The 17183-nt window shown below is 49.3% G+C and overlaps 1 protein-coding gene and 3 non-coding genes across 4 annotated transcripts; all 4 read left to right on the top strand.

Annotated features, from left to right (window-relative positions):
* Window positions 1-3590: 3590 nt before the first annotated feature.
* PABPC4 (poly(A) binding protein cytoplasmic 4) lies at window positions 3591-17180 on the top strand. Its single transcript, XM_040086013.2, has 16 exons — window positions 3591-3697; window positions 3940-4508; window positions 9902-10095; window positions 10513-10628; window positions 11086-11225; window positions 11399-11493; window positions 12090-12227; window positions 12813-12908; window positions 13365-13637; window positions 13870-13957; window positions 14213-14329; window positions 14853-14980; window positions 15526-15619; window positions 15710-15840; window positions 15923-16022; window positions 16827-17180. Exons 2-15 carry the CDS (start codon window positions 4316-4318, stop codon window positions 16007-16009), a joined length of 1890 nt encoding a protein of 629 aa, XP_039941947.1. The 5' UTR covers window positions 3591-3697; window positions 3940-4315; the 3' UTR covers window positions 16010-16022; window positions 16827-17180.
* Window positions 12528-12663, top strand: LOC120763273 (small nucleolar RNA SNORA55). The gene has a single exon (XR_005704068.1). It is a non-coding gene; the product is annotated as a small nucleolar RNA SNORA55 (small nucleolar RNA).
* LOC120763271 (small nucleolar RNA SNORA55) lies at window positions 13152-13279 on the top strand. Its single transcript, XR_005704066.1, has one exon. It is a non-coding gene; the product is annotated as a small nucleolar RNA SNORA55 (small nucleolar RNA).
* Window positions 14453-14582, top strand: LOC120763272 (small nucleolar RNA SNORA55). Its single transcript, XR_005704067.1, has one exon. It is a non-coding gene; the product is annotated as a small nucleolar RNA SNORA55 (small nucleolar RNA).
* Window positions 17181-17183: the final 3 nt, after the last annotated feature.

Here is a 17183-nt window from a genome sequence, read left to right as displayed (position 1 = left end):
GGATCACGGAACAGACCTGTGAAGGTCATTGACAAGTAGTTTTGTTGCAGGTTTTGATTCCTGAAAAGCTTCCAAAGAAAGGTAAGATGCAGCTTTTAAGGTGACATCCTCTCTGTTTTATAGCTCTTGGTCATTCTGGCCCCAAGACTTTTTACTTTGGAAAAGGAGTCAAAATAAGCCAGGTATTCACCAAGGCTTGCCCTGAGGTTGGCAATAATCTGTCACTCGAGAAGAAATAACTTCATTTAGGGTCTACAAAAGTGTCAGGGAACAGATGGGGTCCAGCAGAAACTTGCAGCCAGACTGAGGGCTCGCCCGGGTCTCCTGACCCTTTGCAGCCAGAATCTGAGAAACCCCTGTGGCATCTTGCTGTGGGGAAACGCTTTGGACTCAACAAAGAGCCGCAGCTGAGAGCCTGTCTCTGTTTTGAGGAAAGGACTAGTAAATGATCCCTCTTCATGAAAGATGCTTGGGAGAATTTTACTGGGGAATGGTGGGAATTCAACTTCCTTTCCCATAACTCCTTCTCGCTGCAAAATGCCTTTCAAAACCGCCCATAAATCCCTTCCTTAAGTGCTGTGTGGGGAATTGCTGGAAGGGAGCAACTGCAGCTGTGATGGAGTAATGCAGCATCCGTCTGGAAGCGGGGAAAAACTTCAAGAGCAATAATAGGGCCATTGATGACGGGTCGTCCCGCTGGTGCCCGGGCTGCCCTGACCCGGCTGGAGGCAGCGCTGGGAGCTCTGGTGTGGCCTCGGCCAGAGAGGGGAACCAAATTACCCTCCGTGGGAGGCAGGCACACAAACCGGCCCCGCGGGCTACAGTGCTAAAACAAAACAGAGACAGTGGGGGGGAAAAAAAAAAAAAAAAAAAGGCAAAACAAACCCCTCCTGATCTCTGCAGATCAAACAGGAGCTGGGGTGGGTGGAAGGGCATCGGTTCAGGCCCGTGGGGTTTTCTCCCCACAGCAACACAGTGATTATAGGGCAGTAGATTGGGACTGCAGCCTAATTTTTTTTATTATTTTTTTTCTTTTTCCCCCAGGGTTTTCTTTAGCCTAAACTCTAATACATCCTGGCAGCTTTTGATCTACCTTGCAGGGGAAATCCCCGAACTCCCTGTGCACTCCCTTCACCCTTCTTCTTCAGGCAAACAAACTGATGGAGGGGCCCGTGGGAAGGCGTGGGCTGGGTGACAGCGGTGTTAAACCAGGCTCCCACCCCGACACGGCTGGAACAAAACAGGCTCCTGATGGACGGCCTTGGAGGGGACGGGGACACTCCCTCCCAAGCCGTGGGAGATCTGGCGTGCAGCAGGTGCTCCAGGAGCGAGCCACGCTCTCCCAAATTCCCCTGCATGAAAGATGCTGCTAATCTCAGTTCTGCTGCTGTCTGCCCTGGGTGAAATGTTCTCGCTCCTTTCTGCTCGTGGAGCAATCCCGCCCTGCCATCTGCTGGTGAAATCCTAATGCCGAGGAGGAGAAATCCTAAACCGGGGGCGGCATTTGGTTGCAAACCTGCCGCCTGCGCTGGGAACTGGGTGATCTTTAGGGCCACCATCAACGGCTGAGGCACAGCCCTGACACAAGGCAGCTTGGGAGGACTCCGGATAACCGATGGGTCACCCACCAGCATCCATGCGGATGGACTGGCCAGATGAAGCCATTTACAGGTGTCCCCTGTGCTCCAGGCGATGCTGAAGGTCCCGAGAGGGGCAGCTGGGAGGATCTCAGGTATCGCCGGTCACCGGGAGCAGCTGCACTCGTGTGTTGAGGGCACCGAGAGCAGTGGGCTCCCTGGGGCAGTTCTGTACCCCCAGCCCGTCAGTCCGTGTGGGGAGTGAAAAGGCTCAAGCAGGACCCAGGACACTGTGGCTGTCTGCACAGAGGCCCCTGGGAGGGAACACAAATGTCACTAAATATGTTTCAAATCAGAGCCGCTGGCAGCGTAGCCGCAGCGGCTGCTGCAGCCAAAGGGCGTTGTATGTGGAAACACGCTCTTTGAGCTGAGCAGTGTTTTGACTTCGGCTGTCAAAGCAGGAGCTGAATGCTCCCACGGTGACGCGCCTGTGTCAGCCCCTGGTTTCCCAGAGGAGGAGGTGCCAGCTCTGAGGGACCAAGCACAAAACAGTGGCAGGTGTGATCCCACCAGCGCGGCCTCGCAGCACCGTCAGCTGCTGGGAGAACGATGAGACCAGGCGGAGGAGGAGTTGTGCCATTTGTGTTCTTCAAGACAGAAAATATTGCAAATCACTACAACTTGCTTCGCTACTTTTACCTTTATTCTGTGCTCTTGATTATTCCACTGTACCGAAGGGGAAGACGTCACATCCCATTTTTATGATAGCGTTGTGTCCCGCTTTTAAAGCAAATTAAAGGTAATTTAACAATTGAAGAGCCACAATGCCCAGCTAACCAGTGTCTACAGACCATCTTAGCCTCCCTTAACAGGACAGCCACGGAGCCTGAAGGTCACTGATGAATCACTGAATCCTGCACTGTCGTGTCCTCACGCTCTGCTGAAGATGCTGGAAATAGATAATTACGGCTCTCCCTGGAGCTGATCTCGTGAGCGTGAAGCCACGGGACAGCAGCAGGAGGGGGGTGGATGCCTCTCCCATTCCAGCAGCTTTCTGTTGGGAGTTGTTCAAGCCTCACCCTGGGAAGAGGGGCTGACAGCTCGCTTCCATGGCGAGACAGCAGCACCCTGGGTCCCGCTCCAGGGCAGCCCACGATGGGAGCTGGCACAGCGCCGGCGCTGCCGCAGGAACTCGCGCTTATTTGAGGAAAAAATGATGTTCTGAAGAGGAGGAGGTTGTGGGAACAGCTCCAGCTCTGACTGCTCCTCATCCCGCTGCCAGCGACACCTCCAAAACCAGAGCTTGCAGCAGCGAGGAGAATGATCCCAGAGGAATTGTTTGCTCTCCCGGGGTCAAGCATTCCTCTGCTTGCCCTGCTCCGTGCCCCGGTCCCAGCCCCATGGCCCTGCTCTCCCCAGGAGGCTTCCCTGGATGTTTTTTGTTTTATGGTGGGACTGAGCTGCCCTGTGAGACATCTGCAGGTGTAAGATGGGGTGGGAGGGAAAACAACCCCAAAAACTCTTCTGGGGTTTGTTGCTGTGCATCCATCTCTCTGGCAGCGGCCGACCGGGGATTGTTTGTCCCCAAATCTGTATAAATGTTGAGATGAAACTTGCGTTTTAGTTTATGGCTGCTGCTCCTTGCTGGGCACCACTGAACAGAGTCTGGCACCATCCTCTAACACCCCTTGAGGATATTTTTATGGATTGACGGGATCCCCTCTCAGCCGTCCCTTCTCCAGAATAACCGCGCTCAGCTCCCGCAGTCTCCCCCCATGGGGGCGATGCTCCAGACCCCAAAATCATCTTGGTGCCTTTTGCCGGACCCTCTCCATCATCTCCTTGCTTTTATTATCCTAAAACTAATTAGGGGAGACACACCATTTCCAACTTCAATCAAGAACTTTACCGTTCTCCTGCGGCGGCCCCGAAATGGCGGAGCCGGGCGGCTCCTCCCGCCTCCTGGGGGGCGCTGCGTGCGGCGCGGGGCGCTCCGGCCCGGGCCCGGCCCCTCCTCTCGGTGGCACCGCGGCCCACTCGCGCCGCCGCGGCGCCTATAAAGGGCCGCCCGCCGCCGCCGCTCGGAACCGCCGCTCCTCCGCTCGCCGCGGCCGCACCGCGTGAGTCCGGGTCGGCCCCGCGGGGTAGGGAGGGCTCGGGGGAGCGCGGTGCGCCGGGAGAGCGCGGCGGCGGCGGCCGCGCCCTGTCCGCCCGCCTTCAGGCCGGAGCGCCCCGCGCCGCCACGCCGCTCTCGTTTATTTATAATACCTTTAGGCTAGCCTGCCGAGACAATTTTAAAAGAAATAGTTACATTAATGCGTGTTAGAGCCTTATCTATTTGTTGTTGTTATTATTCCCTCAGAAAACCAACGGGCCGCCGCTCTGCAGAATCTGGGCTAAATCGAAGCAAAACACACAAGAGACGTTGGGGTTTAGGAGGTTTTAGCCTCAAAGCGCTCAGGAGCTGGCGTGTGAATTTTGACGTCTTTTCCGATCCCTGCTCTCCAAAGGCTTAACTTTGGGGTGTTTTTGCTGATTTTCAAGTTTGCACAACCCTCTCAGCTGCGCTGTGTCCCGGTGCCCACCCTGCCGCCATCCCCCTTGTCCCAGGCTTCATCCGGCCGCAGCTTAGGCTTTGAATAAGAGTTTGAGTGTCCCCCCCCGAATTAATATTTATAAGAAGCTTGACTTGAGACCCCAAGTGAAAACCCCCAGTGGCTGAGAGCGCCGAGGGGAAGATGAACACGGCCGCCAGCAGTTACCCCATGGCCTCGCTGTACGTGGGGGACCTGCACCCCGATATCACCGAGGCCATGCTCTATGAGAAGTTCAGCCCGGCTGGCCCCGTGCTGTCCATCCGGGTCTGCAGGGATATGATCACCCGCCGCTCCCTGGGCTATGCCTACGTCAATTTCCAGCAGCCCGCAGATGGTAAGTGACAATTGCGGCCGCATCCCTGGCGTTTTTTCCCCGCTAACTCGCGCCTTGTCATGTAGCTGCCCACCACAGCGTTACAGAGGGAGTCGTCCCTTTCTGGTGATTGCAACAAGAGTATTTTTTACTTCTTGGTGTCTATAAAGTGCTCTGTAAGTGCACTTAGTAACATCTTTTTTAGACATGCCTGTTTCTTGAAATGATACCAAATTTCGGAGATTTGTGTTTGTTTCTCGCGTAAGAAAATAATCCCTGCTGTGTTTCCCTTCATTCTGGGGTAGCTTGGGGCTGTTTCTGTGGGGATTTGTGCAGCCAGTCCTAGCAGAGAAAGTTTGGAGTAGTCAGCCCTGGTTGAGTACTCAGTTAAGTGATCGATCTTGTGGCTGCTCCTCACACTCCCAGTTTAATAAATTTAATATCTGCTGTGTTCAAGCAGCTGGATGTGCCTCCCAGTTTGGGAAGTGGTGTTCTTGCTTTAAAGTGAAATAAAACACTTCGTTCAATGTGTGGAAAGCCAGATTGTCTCATGTGCAGAAGCCACATTTGCTTTGCTCTTGCCAGACTCTCTTTTTTTACACTTTGTTTCCTACTCAAAGCCAGGTGTTGCAGAGCTGAAGCAGCATGTGAAAGATGGGACAGGAGAGGTCATTTTGGAACACGTCTTTTCTGGAAGGAAAATGGGTCAGCGTTTTCTGCCCCAGTTTTCAGAGCTTTGCCTGCTGACTGCTGCAAGTTTATGGCTCTGTGCTGGGGTTTAACGGCATCTCTACGTGATAGAGGCATCCAAGTAGAGAAGAGAGTGAGCTTTTCCCCTGAATCAGAAACAGTTTACAGCAGCACAGACTTCAGCAACAAGTAAACTTTCCTGTGGCAGGTTTTTTCTTACTTTACGTTTTTGCAGAGCTTCCATCCTCTGCAGGGCAGTTCCTTCTGATGCCATTTCCTTGGGCTGATCTGACTGAGCACTTTTGATCCTTTCCTTTGTCATGCTGATTGAAAGCTGACTTGCACCCCACTGCATAATTTCTCATTCATGGCACTCAAAAAAGTGAGTTTTTGGGGGGGTGGCGGTGTATTTGTGTTTTAAAGATTCTCAGAGAAGGAAGGAACCTGAGAGCCTATCCTGCCCTGAGTGCCTCTTATAAAACCACCTTGGTTCGTTTATGTGCTGAGTAAAGTTATCCCAGCTCACCTGCCCTCCTTCGGCTCTGATCTCATTTTGCAGGATCAGAGAAATAAAAACAAGCAGCAGAAGCAAAGCCAGGAAGGAACTGCAGCTTGGATTGGATGAATTTTGGGGAGATGGGGTGCAGAAGTAAAATTCTGCATAGATAAAATTCTCTCAAAGCAAAGAGTGATTTCAGAAGGGATCAGCAGCTGGTCTCGTGTGCTTTAGCAGAAGCATTTTGCACCTTGTACAAATGGGGGCCCTCCCAACATATTCCAAGGTAATCTTTTATGGTAATAAATAGACAGGAATTTAGGGGGAGGCTGCACCATTCTGGGCTGCTGGGGAGGCAGCAGACATTTTAGGAAGCTCCTGGACTTGAAGTGATACTTGGAGCAAGTAAGTGGTGTCCTGTTACTGGTAGGTCTTAGAAGGTCAAGTGGTTTAAACCTAATCGTTTGAGTGGATATCGGGACAGGGAAATAGTCAAACTCCTACTGCTCTCATGAAGAGATGTGAATTTATGATTTTTTCCTGTCAAATTGCAGTGTGTGTTACCCTGCATAAGTAAAATGCACTCTGCATGTAATGCAGCAGGACATGGACAGATAGTTTGGAAGAGGGTTGTGGTCTCTCTCTCTCAAAAAAACCACCAAACCAAAAAAACCCCTTGACTATGAAGAACATAATTTTTGTTGTAAAATGTCGAAATCCGGACTGTTTTTAAGGTGCCACTTGCCTACATGAGGCTTCCTGAGAGGACGAGGGATTCTGTGTTTTCTTCCAGGAATGTATAATCAGAAATGCACTTGGGCTTCATCCCGCTGAAGCTGAGGGGAGCACTGTAGGAATCTGGTTGGATTTATGGCTGAGAGTAGGTGCTTACAGCAATCAGGAGGTTTTGTGCTATGCACACTTCTTGTGGACACATTGTATGTTTGAACTGGTGGTAGGTACTAAAAAGATTGATAAATGATAGTTTGCATTTCCTTGGCACCTTTTGTGGAAGGGTGAGGGCTTTGTAGATCTGAAGAAAGCAATGTTTTAACTTATTTTTGTGTTTTCTAAAGCAGGACTCTGCCCCTGTGTCCACAGAGCAAATCAAGCAGCCAGAACTCCCCTCATTTCAGGGTCACGAGGAGCTCACACTCACGTTTTGAGCATGCTTTGCGCTTCCAGGTTCCTGTGTCCAAACTGGGCCAAAACTTGTGTTTTTCTTTACAACTTTTTTAGCTGCTGGAGGGATGCTGGACAGGCATTGTCTAACTGGCAGTGGTCTGCTGCAGAGAGGTTATTTTTAGGTGAAATGAGCTCTGCTGGTTTTGATTGCAGTTCCTTGCTGTAGTAACCAGGGAATGCTGAATTCTGAGCCTGTCCTCCTGTGATAGGCAGGGTAAGGAAACACTTCAAAGTTCTGGCTAATTCAGGCTCAGCAGTGCTTGTTAATATTTATTCTTGTTGACTGTGAAGAAGGGAAAGGAAACAAACTCAACAAACAAGGTGAATTTCTCTTTTCATGTGTTTAGTGCAATTGAATTCCAAACACTGACAGTCAAGAAATGGCAACTCGTGTTAATGAAACAGAGAAACTTTAGTTTGGCTGCAGAGATAAGGTGTTTTCAAAGTGTAGGAGGAACAGGATGCTTCCCAAGCGAAGGAGGATCCCTGGGCTGGGAGTAGATACGTGTTTCTGTAGGAAAGTATAGACAAACTTGTTTGTTCTCCTCCTTGAAGGCAGTGTAAAGGCGGTCCTGTGTAAGGCAAACTGTGAAGCTAAAAGGGAAGAGTTGGTACTGGCACAAGCTTCATTGCAGTAGCTTTTTGTTGTAACCTCAGTGATTGAGGAATTCTTTTGAATATGCACCATTAAAAAAAAAAAGTGGCTAAATTTGTACTGTATGCTTTCCTTGTCAGGACTTTTTTGCTCAGTGACCTCAGTGAGAGCCCGGAGGTTTAGGGAGAATAAAACTCCTTGTGTGGAGTTTCTCCTGGGTGAATCTTGGGGTGTGAGGTTGGTTATCAGTCTTCATGCTGCTCAAACCACAGCCATTAATTCCAGCACTGTGTTAACTCTGCATCTCTAAGGGAGGTTAATTGCTCTTGAGGCCTGAGGCAAACTGCAGTGAGTGTTGAGGTGAAAATGAAATGAAAAGGAAGCCAGAAAGGGGCTGTGAGTGTGTTTAATGTTCTGTATGAACTGCATTTGAGTCTGCTGGAGGGATGGCGGGAACCAGCGGGGGAGAAACAGATACGGGAACTGAAATGGCTGAAGCTTTGTGTCTTAAATAGGAGAAAACGAGAAGGTGTTTGCTCAGATGAGGGAAATGAATCAGATGTGCTCGGTGTGAGTCATTCACAGATCTTTTGCAGATCCCTTGCGGGTTTTCTGAGGTCCTGGTGTAGTGGGGTTGCATTTCCACCTGTGGGTGTGGCACACATCCCTCGGGGAATCCGTGAAGGGCTTTCACGCTCTACCAGAAGTGTCTGGGCGAATTTCAAGCGCTGTGTAATAATAGAGTGGAACAGTAGCAACCTGTTGAAAGAGCAGTGCCATAGTATCTGCTCAGGGAGCTTGGAAGAACCGGGGGGAACTTCCTAACTGCTCTGGAGCCTTCGCAGCTCCCCCCGGTTACAGCCACTGCTGGATCTGCTCCTCACCTTCCAGCAGGAGCCTGTTCCTGCTGCAGATGGTGTTATCCACCCAGTTTGTGCCCTTGCCAGCACATGCTTCTGCAGGACCTCTGCCTGCTATAAATAAACACTGCCAAATTTGACGAGTCTGCTGAGCTGCCTGCACTAGGAAAGGACTGCAGCAAGAACCTGGCTTGCATGGACTTGGAGCAGAAGCTGAGGATTCATTTTAGCCTGGCAGTTAATTGCATTTAACACCTTGGTCTAAACAGAGCTGTTGGAGTCCTTTAAATTATATGTATTTTTTTTTCCAGCAGAGCTTGTTTGGATTTATGTGTGGGGAGAACAGTGATGGTCCCACTTCAATTTAAAAAGCAGCAAGAACGAAAAAACACATTTCAAAGGACATGACAAATTCTGAGAAACTTCCATGCAGTACTAGAAGCTGGCATGGGGAGTAGGGAGTGCAGGCTTTGATAGGCAGTATTCCATTGGAATCCCTGGAGGTAGTTTTGGGACATGCTGAGGGGTTACTCAGGCTGCACAAGCTAAGCCAAGTCGTGTGCAAGGTGTTCAGATCCGTCTTTTCTTTGCATTTTCTGCCCCTGAAATCTAATCAGCAAATTCCACAGAGTGGAGGTGGCCTGGGAGAGCTGAGCCAAACAAATTTGTCAAAGCTTGGGTTCTGCTCTGTTAATTTTCCTTGATTTTACTGCGTGTCTTTCCATCTCTTTGCCTGCTTCATGCTGAGAATTAAGAGTCTTTCTTTCTTCTCTGCTTGCTCCATGCTGGGAGTGTTTTCTGGCACAGAACAGTGCAAGCATCTCAATTTTATGAACAAGATCCTGATGTGTGTATGTAATGATCCTTTTAATACACCAGCAGGCAGCAGAAATAGCCTTGTGGAGGGGGGTTTCAGTGCAGGTTAGAATGACAGAGCTGGCGTTTGAGAGTTTAGATAAACACTTCCCTGTTAATCAGATGGGGTGTACAGACTTTTTCCCCCCCAGAATTTTCTCAACTTTCTTGTCATCTTTAGCTTGAGCAACTTGGGAATCATTTTTTGGCCACATAAGTTATGTAGAAGCTGACTCATGTCCTCACAGCCAGCCATGTGTTCGTGCACATTTTCCCTGACCTGACAGGGAGATGATCCTTCTCTCTGAATAGAAATGAGGATGGGGAGATGTGAGCTTTATGAAAAGCAAAACAGCCACACAGTCACATTTTGACTTTTTTTTTTTTTTAACCAGAGTTTCTTGGTTTTCCTTTCCTTCTTTAGGTGGAGTCATTTACCTTTATAATAATTTGATAATATAGTTAATAAACCAGGCATTTTGATATCCACTTCGCTGTGGTGGTGAATATATTGCTATAATGTAAATTTAAAGTCTGTGAAACCTTTTACAGACTTACTGTGCTGCAAATACCTCCCTTGAAACACTGAGTTAAAAAATCACTGATCACCTCTGATAATATCCCAGATGCCTCCATGAGCTGACTAAAATTCGGAGGAAAGGATCACTTACCCCATAGAAACCTTTATTTTTTCTAACCAACCCCAGAAATCTGTTCTTGGCTTCTCTTGCAGCTGAGCGAGCTCTCGATACCATGAATTTTGATGTGATCAAAGGGAAACCCATTCGCATCATGTGGTCTCAGAGGGACCCTTCCCTGAGGAAGTCAGGGGTTGGGAATGTCTTCATCAAGAACCTGGACAAATCCATTGATAACAAGGCACTTTACGACACATTCTCGGCGTTTGGAAACATTTTGTCGTGTAAGGTGAGATGTGGTTACTTTGTCCAGTTCTTTTGGGGTGGGGACATGATCAGGGATTTGAGTGTAGTGAAAGGGACACTTCTTGTCAGGTGTAAGGAGCAGAATCACAGAATATTCTGAGTTGGGACGCACAAAGCTCATCAAGTCCAGCTATTTAAATGAATGATGCCTGCAGAGATCAAGCCTATCACCTTGGTGTTAAAGCTGAATCTCTGAAAGGCGGAGTTGACCAAAACCTCAGGGATTGCTGATTACATCAGATTTGGTCATGAAGTGCAGGAATCTGGCACGCAGGTGGTGTTTGCTGGCACTGACCCTTGTCAGGAGCTGCCTCGTGCTGACCTTTGGCAGTAACGCGTTTTCACCTCGGCCGTGGCAGAGGAGGGACGCTGATGCCTGGCTTTGCTCCGTGTCCTGCAGGTGGTGTGTGATGAGAATGGCTCTAAGGGCTACGCCTTTGTGCACTTTGAGACCCAGGATGCTGCAGATAGGGCCATCGAGAAGATGAACGGCATGCTGCTCAACGACCGCAAAGTGTGAGTGTCACAGGCGGCAGCAGCAGCGCTCACATGCTCCGGGATGCATCTCGGTATTAACAGGGACACACAAGGCACTGGTTCTCCTGCCCCAAGCCTTGGCCTGCTTCCTCTCCACTCCAGGGCTGGTGAGTGACCCTGCCCAAGCCATGGCCTGCTACCCCTCCATTCCAGGACTGGGGGGTTTCCCTGACCGAGCCTTGGTTTGCCGCCTCTCTGCGAGCGGGCTGGGGTGGGTTCTGTCAGGGCCACTGGGAGTCCTTGGCCAGCCACAGCACAGGTGATTTTTCTGGGTGGTCTGTGGGCTGTTTGTTGTCTTCTGCTGTCACCCTTTCTTGTCCCCGTTCCCAGCTCCTACTGCACACTCATTTTTTTTGCCTCACTGCAAGTCACACATTATTTTTTCACTCTTGAGGCCAATCTGTTTATTGGGTTTTTCATTTTTTTTATATTACAGATTTGTTGGGCGATTCAAGTCTCGTAAAGAGAGGGAAGCTGAGCTGGGAGCCAAGGCAAAGGAATTCACCAATGTCTATATTAAGAACTTTGGGGATGACATGGATGATGAAAGACTAAAGGAGCTCTTTGGCAAATATGGTAAATACAGAAATACTTTTATTGAGGCTGTGAATTTCACGAAACGTGGTAGTTTCACTGCTACTGTGACTCCTACCTGTGTCACTTTAAGGCTGAGGACTGGAGCTATTATGTGGAATTGAATAATCTCGAAATACTTTTGATATTTTACTAACCCTGTCCCTTGGTAACAGGTAAAACTCTGAGTGTTAAAGTGATGACAGACCCCACTGGAAAATCCAAAGGCTTTGGCTTTGTAAGCTTTGAAAAGCACGAAGAGGCCAACAAGGTAGGGCCAACTTTTATGCTGCTTGGATAACTTCAGAGAAGAAAAACTTGGTTTATCTTGGGGGTCTGTTTCTGAAATGGAAGATAATTCTGCCTCGGGCATGACCTCTTCTGGATGTGGGAACGTGGAAGCCTTTGGCACCTTAATAGCTTGACATTCAAGGGTAACTTGGCATTCCTCCAGTTTCCTAGATCCACACAGAGTGCAGTGGTATAACCGAGAATGTTAATTGCGGAAGAAATAGTACAGTGCAGGGCTGAAGGAGGAGGAGGGCACCTAGAGCGAGAACATTGCTCAAAAATGGTCTTTTCTAAGCAGAATGCTTGTTAAAATGTAGTTTTAATTAGAAGAAAGGGTGGGGAGGAATTCCCACGTTAGTTCCGTGCTCTGTGGTGTGTCAGCTTGGTCTGTGATAACTTCAGCTTGTGTTTAATGGGCCTGTTGTTAACAGGAGCAGTGCAAAGGTAACGTGCAAACTCTGATTTATTGACTGACAGGCAGGGGCACAGCGTCAGCTCTGGGCAGTCCTGTTCTGACAGCATCAGGGGCTGTCCTGCTGCAGCAGCTGAGAGTTTCCTCTTGAACCCTCTGTGCAGGCAGTGGAAGAAATGAACGGGAAAGACATCAATGGGAAAATGCTGTTTGTGGGCAGAGCACAGAAGAAGGCTGAGCGCCAGGCAGAGCTGAAAAGGAGGTTTGAACAGCTAAAACAGGAGAGACTCAGCCGGTACCAGGTGAATAATCTGTTTCTTTTCTCAATTTAAGCACTATTTCTGGTCTGTTGAAGGAGTTACAGAGTTGTTATTGTCCTGTGAGACATCCTGGGTTAAAACACAGAGATGTCTCCGTGGTATTTGGGGGCAAAGGGGGCATCAGGGCTTAGTCTTGGTGCTGAAAGTGTTTAGGAGGATGTGAGACAACAGGCATGCAGTCTCCTTGACATTCAAATGGGGATCCCTGGAGGGATGGAAGAGAGAGCACAGCTCTGCTCTGCTCTCTGTAGTTTGTGGCAGAACTGGGTCATGTCAGAGGTGGCATCTGAACCTCCCCCACTCCCTGAGGTGCAGTGCTGGACTGGGGACACGCGATGATGCCACAGGAAGGCAGAGGAAATCCAGACAAGCTCCCTTTCACCACAGTGGATCTTGTCTCTACGCCTTTGCAACATTTATCACCTTCAGCTTTGGGTGGTGTATAAGGAACATGATGCTAAATTAAGAGTTTTCAGATAAATTACAGCTCTGGCAGATGGGTAAGTTGATGTGCTTAAGATTTTTTTTTTTAATGTTGTGAATGTCATGCTGTTGTCTCCCTTCCAGGGTGTTAACCTGTACATTAAAAACCTAGATGACACTATAGATGATGAGAAACTGAGGAAGGAGTTCTCGCCTTTTGGGTCAATAACGAGTGCCAAGGTATTGTGGGATTTGGGGGTTACTTGGGTTTTGAAGCCTGAAGAAGGAATTGTTGTCTGACATAGGATTAAAGGGCTGTTCTTAACCTGCGGTTGTTGTGATTCTGAAAACACCTTGGCTAGTAAATAGTGGGATTTTACTGAAAACTTCATTCCCTTACCAAAAGGGGAGGCAGGAAGTTGCAAACATGGTTGCTTGAGGTGATAAGCGTGAAATGGCGTTTTCCTCTGTGCATTTAGAACTGCACCAAATCTTTCCCATTCCTTACTGTGCAGTGTAGGCCTGGGGACACATGGTGCTGACAGCAACGCAGAGCAAATCCAGACAGGTGACTCCTCATGAGAACCTGTCTCTACACCTCTGCAACAGGCTACATCCTACCTAAAATCTAAAAAACCCACGCATTCTTCAGCTCAGTTGTACTGGTACTCCATTAGCAATTGATCTTTACTGCAGGTGATGCTGGAAGATGGACGGAGCAAAGGGTTTGGCTTTGTCTGCTTTTCCTCTCCAGAGGAGGCCACCAAGGCTGTGACAGAGATGAACGGGCGCATCGTGGGCTCCAAGCCCCTCTATGTGGCTTTGGCACAGCGGAAGGAGGAGAGGAAGGCCCATCTCACCAACCAGTACATGCAGCGCATCGCTGGCATGAGGGCCTTGCCTGCCAACACCATCATCAACCAGTTCCAGCCTGCTGCTGGCGGGTATTTCATGCCCGCTGTGCCCCAGGTGAGCTGCTGTGGGGTTTTTAACCTGTGTTAACCTCACTGAGCCTTTCTTGTGCCTGTAAACAGCAGCTCCTAATGAGGGGTGCTGCAGCAAAGTTAATTCTGGGACTTGCCAGCTGCCTGTCCTCTTAATCCGACCTGAGTGTTGAGTCCTGGCAACGGCCAAAGCAGTTGTAAACAATGTTTGTGATGCACTTGGATGTTGCCTCTGAGCTTATCTGATCTTCCTCCAGGCTCAGAGCAGACCCACTTACTATGCACCCAACCAAATGACACAGATGAGACCCAACCCGCGGTGGCAGCAAGGAGGGAGACCTCAAGGTGAGAGTGGCAGAGGCTGTTCTGGTTGTAGGACCCTTTGGGGGCTGTACTTCCCAGCAGGAACAATTAATGCTTTCCTTTGTGGGAATGGTCCTGTGCAGGGCCGGGACCTCGCCTCTGACCCTTGTGTGTCCCTTCCAACTCGGCATATTCTGTGATTTTCTGATTCTTCCCGTGCACCACCCCTGCAGCTGACTGTCCTGCCTTGCCAGCTGGTTCCCTTCTCTGAGGGTTTCCCCTCGTTCCATCCCTTAGGCTTCCAGGGAATGCCGAATGCCATGCGCCAGTCGGGGCCCCGGCCCGCCCTGCGCCACCTGGCCCCCGCCAATGCCCCGGCCTCCCGGGGCCTCCCCGCCGCTGCCCAGAGAGTCGGTAAGAAGGGGTCTCTTCCTGGGCTTTCCCCCTTCTCTGGGAGGGAGGAGGATGCTGTGGAGACTGGACTTTTACTCCCAGAGTTGGTTGTGAGACCTGGGATGTCTGCAAAGAGCAGAGCCAGCACTGGCCTCATTCCCGTTCCTCACTGTGCAGTGCAGGTCTGGGGGCACTTGGTGCTACAGCGCAGCAGCGGAAATCCAGATGGGTTCCTCACTGGTTTGGGACTCATCTCTACACCTCTGCAACACCACTCAAAAATCTCTGTAGCTTATGGGGTTTGCTTTCAGAGGAGAGGATCCAAATTAATTTTTTTCCAGTGACCAGCTATAAAACAAAAGGTGTGGAATCTATGGATTGGTTCTAGAGAGAGCAGCCCCTCCCTGAAGTAACCAGCTACACTTTGGTTTCTAAAGAAGTATCACCATGCAGAGCGTAGTTTGAATTCGGGATTAAAGCCAGACGTCCCAACTTGTTTGCGTGTTGCTGCACAGTTTGTCACAGCGTTCTCCTTCCTTTGCAGGTGTCGGCACAGCAGCACAGAATTTGGCTCCCCGTCCTCCCGTAGCTGCCCCTGCTCCCAGGGCTGTCCCTCCTTACAAATATGCCTCAAGTGTCCGCAGCCCACACCCGGGTGTCCAGCCTCTGCAGGTACCACCAGGGGCTGGGCTGGGGAGTCCCTGCGGTTTCACATGCAACTGAAGTATTTTTATAGAAACTTCAAGCTACTTTATGACCTAGACAGGCCTAATGTGGAATTTAAAAACCTGGCAGTTGTGCCTTTGCCAGGGGCACCCTGGTTGGTTTATCTGTCTTGTACTCACAAGCCCTTTTGTAGCCAGACTGGCTGCAAGGATATTTTTCTTGGCTCTTTGTTCCCATTTTGCAACCATTTAAGTCTCTCTCCTCTTTGCCAAGTTCTCACTGGGGTATCATTGAAAGAAAGCACCATCCACACCTGGCTTTCTCAGCATTTCATGATGTTTGATCAGTTTTCATAAGGTATTTATGGTGTTCCTGTGTGACATTCCACTTGCAGGGAGTGCTTGGGAGCCAAGGGCACCTTACCTGCCCTTTTCTGAAGCAGAGGTGTTCTGTGGGCCTGACAAAGGTGGTGTTTTAGGAGGGAACATCTTAGAGTTGTCTAAATATGCAGCAGTCATACTTATTTCAGAACCCCTGTCTGCCCTTTGCAGGCACCTCAGCCCGCAGTGCACGTGCAGGGCCAGGAGCCACTGACAGCCTCCATGCTGGCTGCTGCCCCTCCCCAGGAGCAGAAACAGATGCTGGGTGAGTAAAACCCACTGCTCACCCATCATTTTTCATCCCCTCAAGTTTCAAAGATCCAAACTCATGTCTGAACTCCTTTTTCTCCTTCAGGAGAGCGTTTGTTCCCTCTGATCCAAGCTATGCACCCCAGCCTGGCGGGGAAGATCACTGGAATGCTGCTAGAGATCGATAACTCGGAGCTGCTGCACATGCTGGAATCTCCAGAGTCGCTCCGGTCCAAGGTGAGCTGCTGTGTTCCCTTTTTTTTTTTTGGTGTGGGAGGCTCTGAGCAGGGAGAAAATCTCACGGGATTTGTGTCCCCAGGTGGAGGAGGCTGTGGCAGTGCTGCAGGCTCACCAAGCCAAGAAAGAAGCTGCCCAGAAAGTGGGTGTGGTTGCTGCTACCTCTTGAACCAGGATGACTGGTGAGTGTCTCGGTCCTCAGCTTCAGTGAAAAGCTTCCCGGATCCGTAAATGAAACGCAGTTGTTAGTGAGCAATTGACCTGGGTCTGTGACCAGCACTCAGCTGATCATAGTCCACTCTTCAACAACAAAAAGCTCCTACAGTAGTTTCTCCCAGCAGAATACTTTTGTAGAACTTAAGAAATACTCATTCTGATGCTCGTTTAAGGGGTCTAAAGATGTTGTTAAAGGTGTTCCTTGGAGCTGGCATGCTGGGGATGAGTCTTGTGGAACTGCTAATCTGGGAAATAGCCACAATGAGCTGTGATGATCTTGGGGCTAAACAGGCTCTTAGTGCCCATTCCTTATCCTGGAAGCCATCTGCCTTCAGGGTATAATAAATGCTGGAAATGTTTCACTGCATCGGTCTGTCCACACGAGTGCTGTCACCTGTGTTTGGAGTTGGCTCTTGTTTAATTTATGAATAAAGGATTTTGATTCTTGGAATGCCTCTTCCTGTTTCTCATGATCCAGTTTTCTGTGGGTTGTCTGGAATTGCCATCTCAAATACTTTTCTGTGAAGCTGCTTGTGATCAGACGTCACAACCCAAGCTGGTGAAGAGTGATGAGCGTTCTTATTTTCACTGGGTGGTCTGGCAAAGAATTTGAGTTTCTTATGGATAATAACAATTTCTGATCGTCTGACCACCATGAGCAGCTTCTCTGTACCAATTATACTGGAATCCTTAGTCCTTGGAATTCTGGAATATTCTCTAGCCTGGAGCAGGGATGCTGTGAGTAATTTTTCTCCCTTTTTCCCCTCTAGGATCCAAAGAAGCCAAATATCTCCTTCCTAGACGTCGGCTCAAGATGTTTGAAGATCTTTCACTGTCCTGCAGATCTCAAGGCCATGCATTGTATCACATAGTTATATTGCATTTTGTAAATTAATCTTAAATATCTTATTTAAAAAGCCAACTCTGAAGCTCAAGGTTTCCAAAACCAGAATCTGGGTGGGGTTTGAAAGCTTTTCTTTTGCCAGAACAGAGCTGCCCCTCATGTCTTCTAAAGAGGACATTGAGGATTTTAGGCTGGAAGTATTTTTGTGAGTTTGTGTTTAATTGAACAATCCAGTTTGGAAAGTTTGGAAAACGTTTATCAATAAATGAATAAACTTGTACTG

Source organism: Hirundo rustica, chromosome 25 (genome assembly GCF_015227805.2).
Source record: "Hirundo rustica isolate bHirRus1 chromosome 25, bHirRus1.pri.v3, whole genome shotgun sequence".
Classification (NCBI taxonomy): domain Eukaryota; kingdom Metazoa; phylum Chordata; class Aves; order Passeriformes; family Hirundinidae; genus Hirundo; species Hirundo rustica.
The sequence above is the reverse complement of the archived record's forward strand: the minus strand, read 5'-3'. Positions and strand labels throughout refer to the sequence as shown.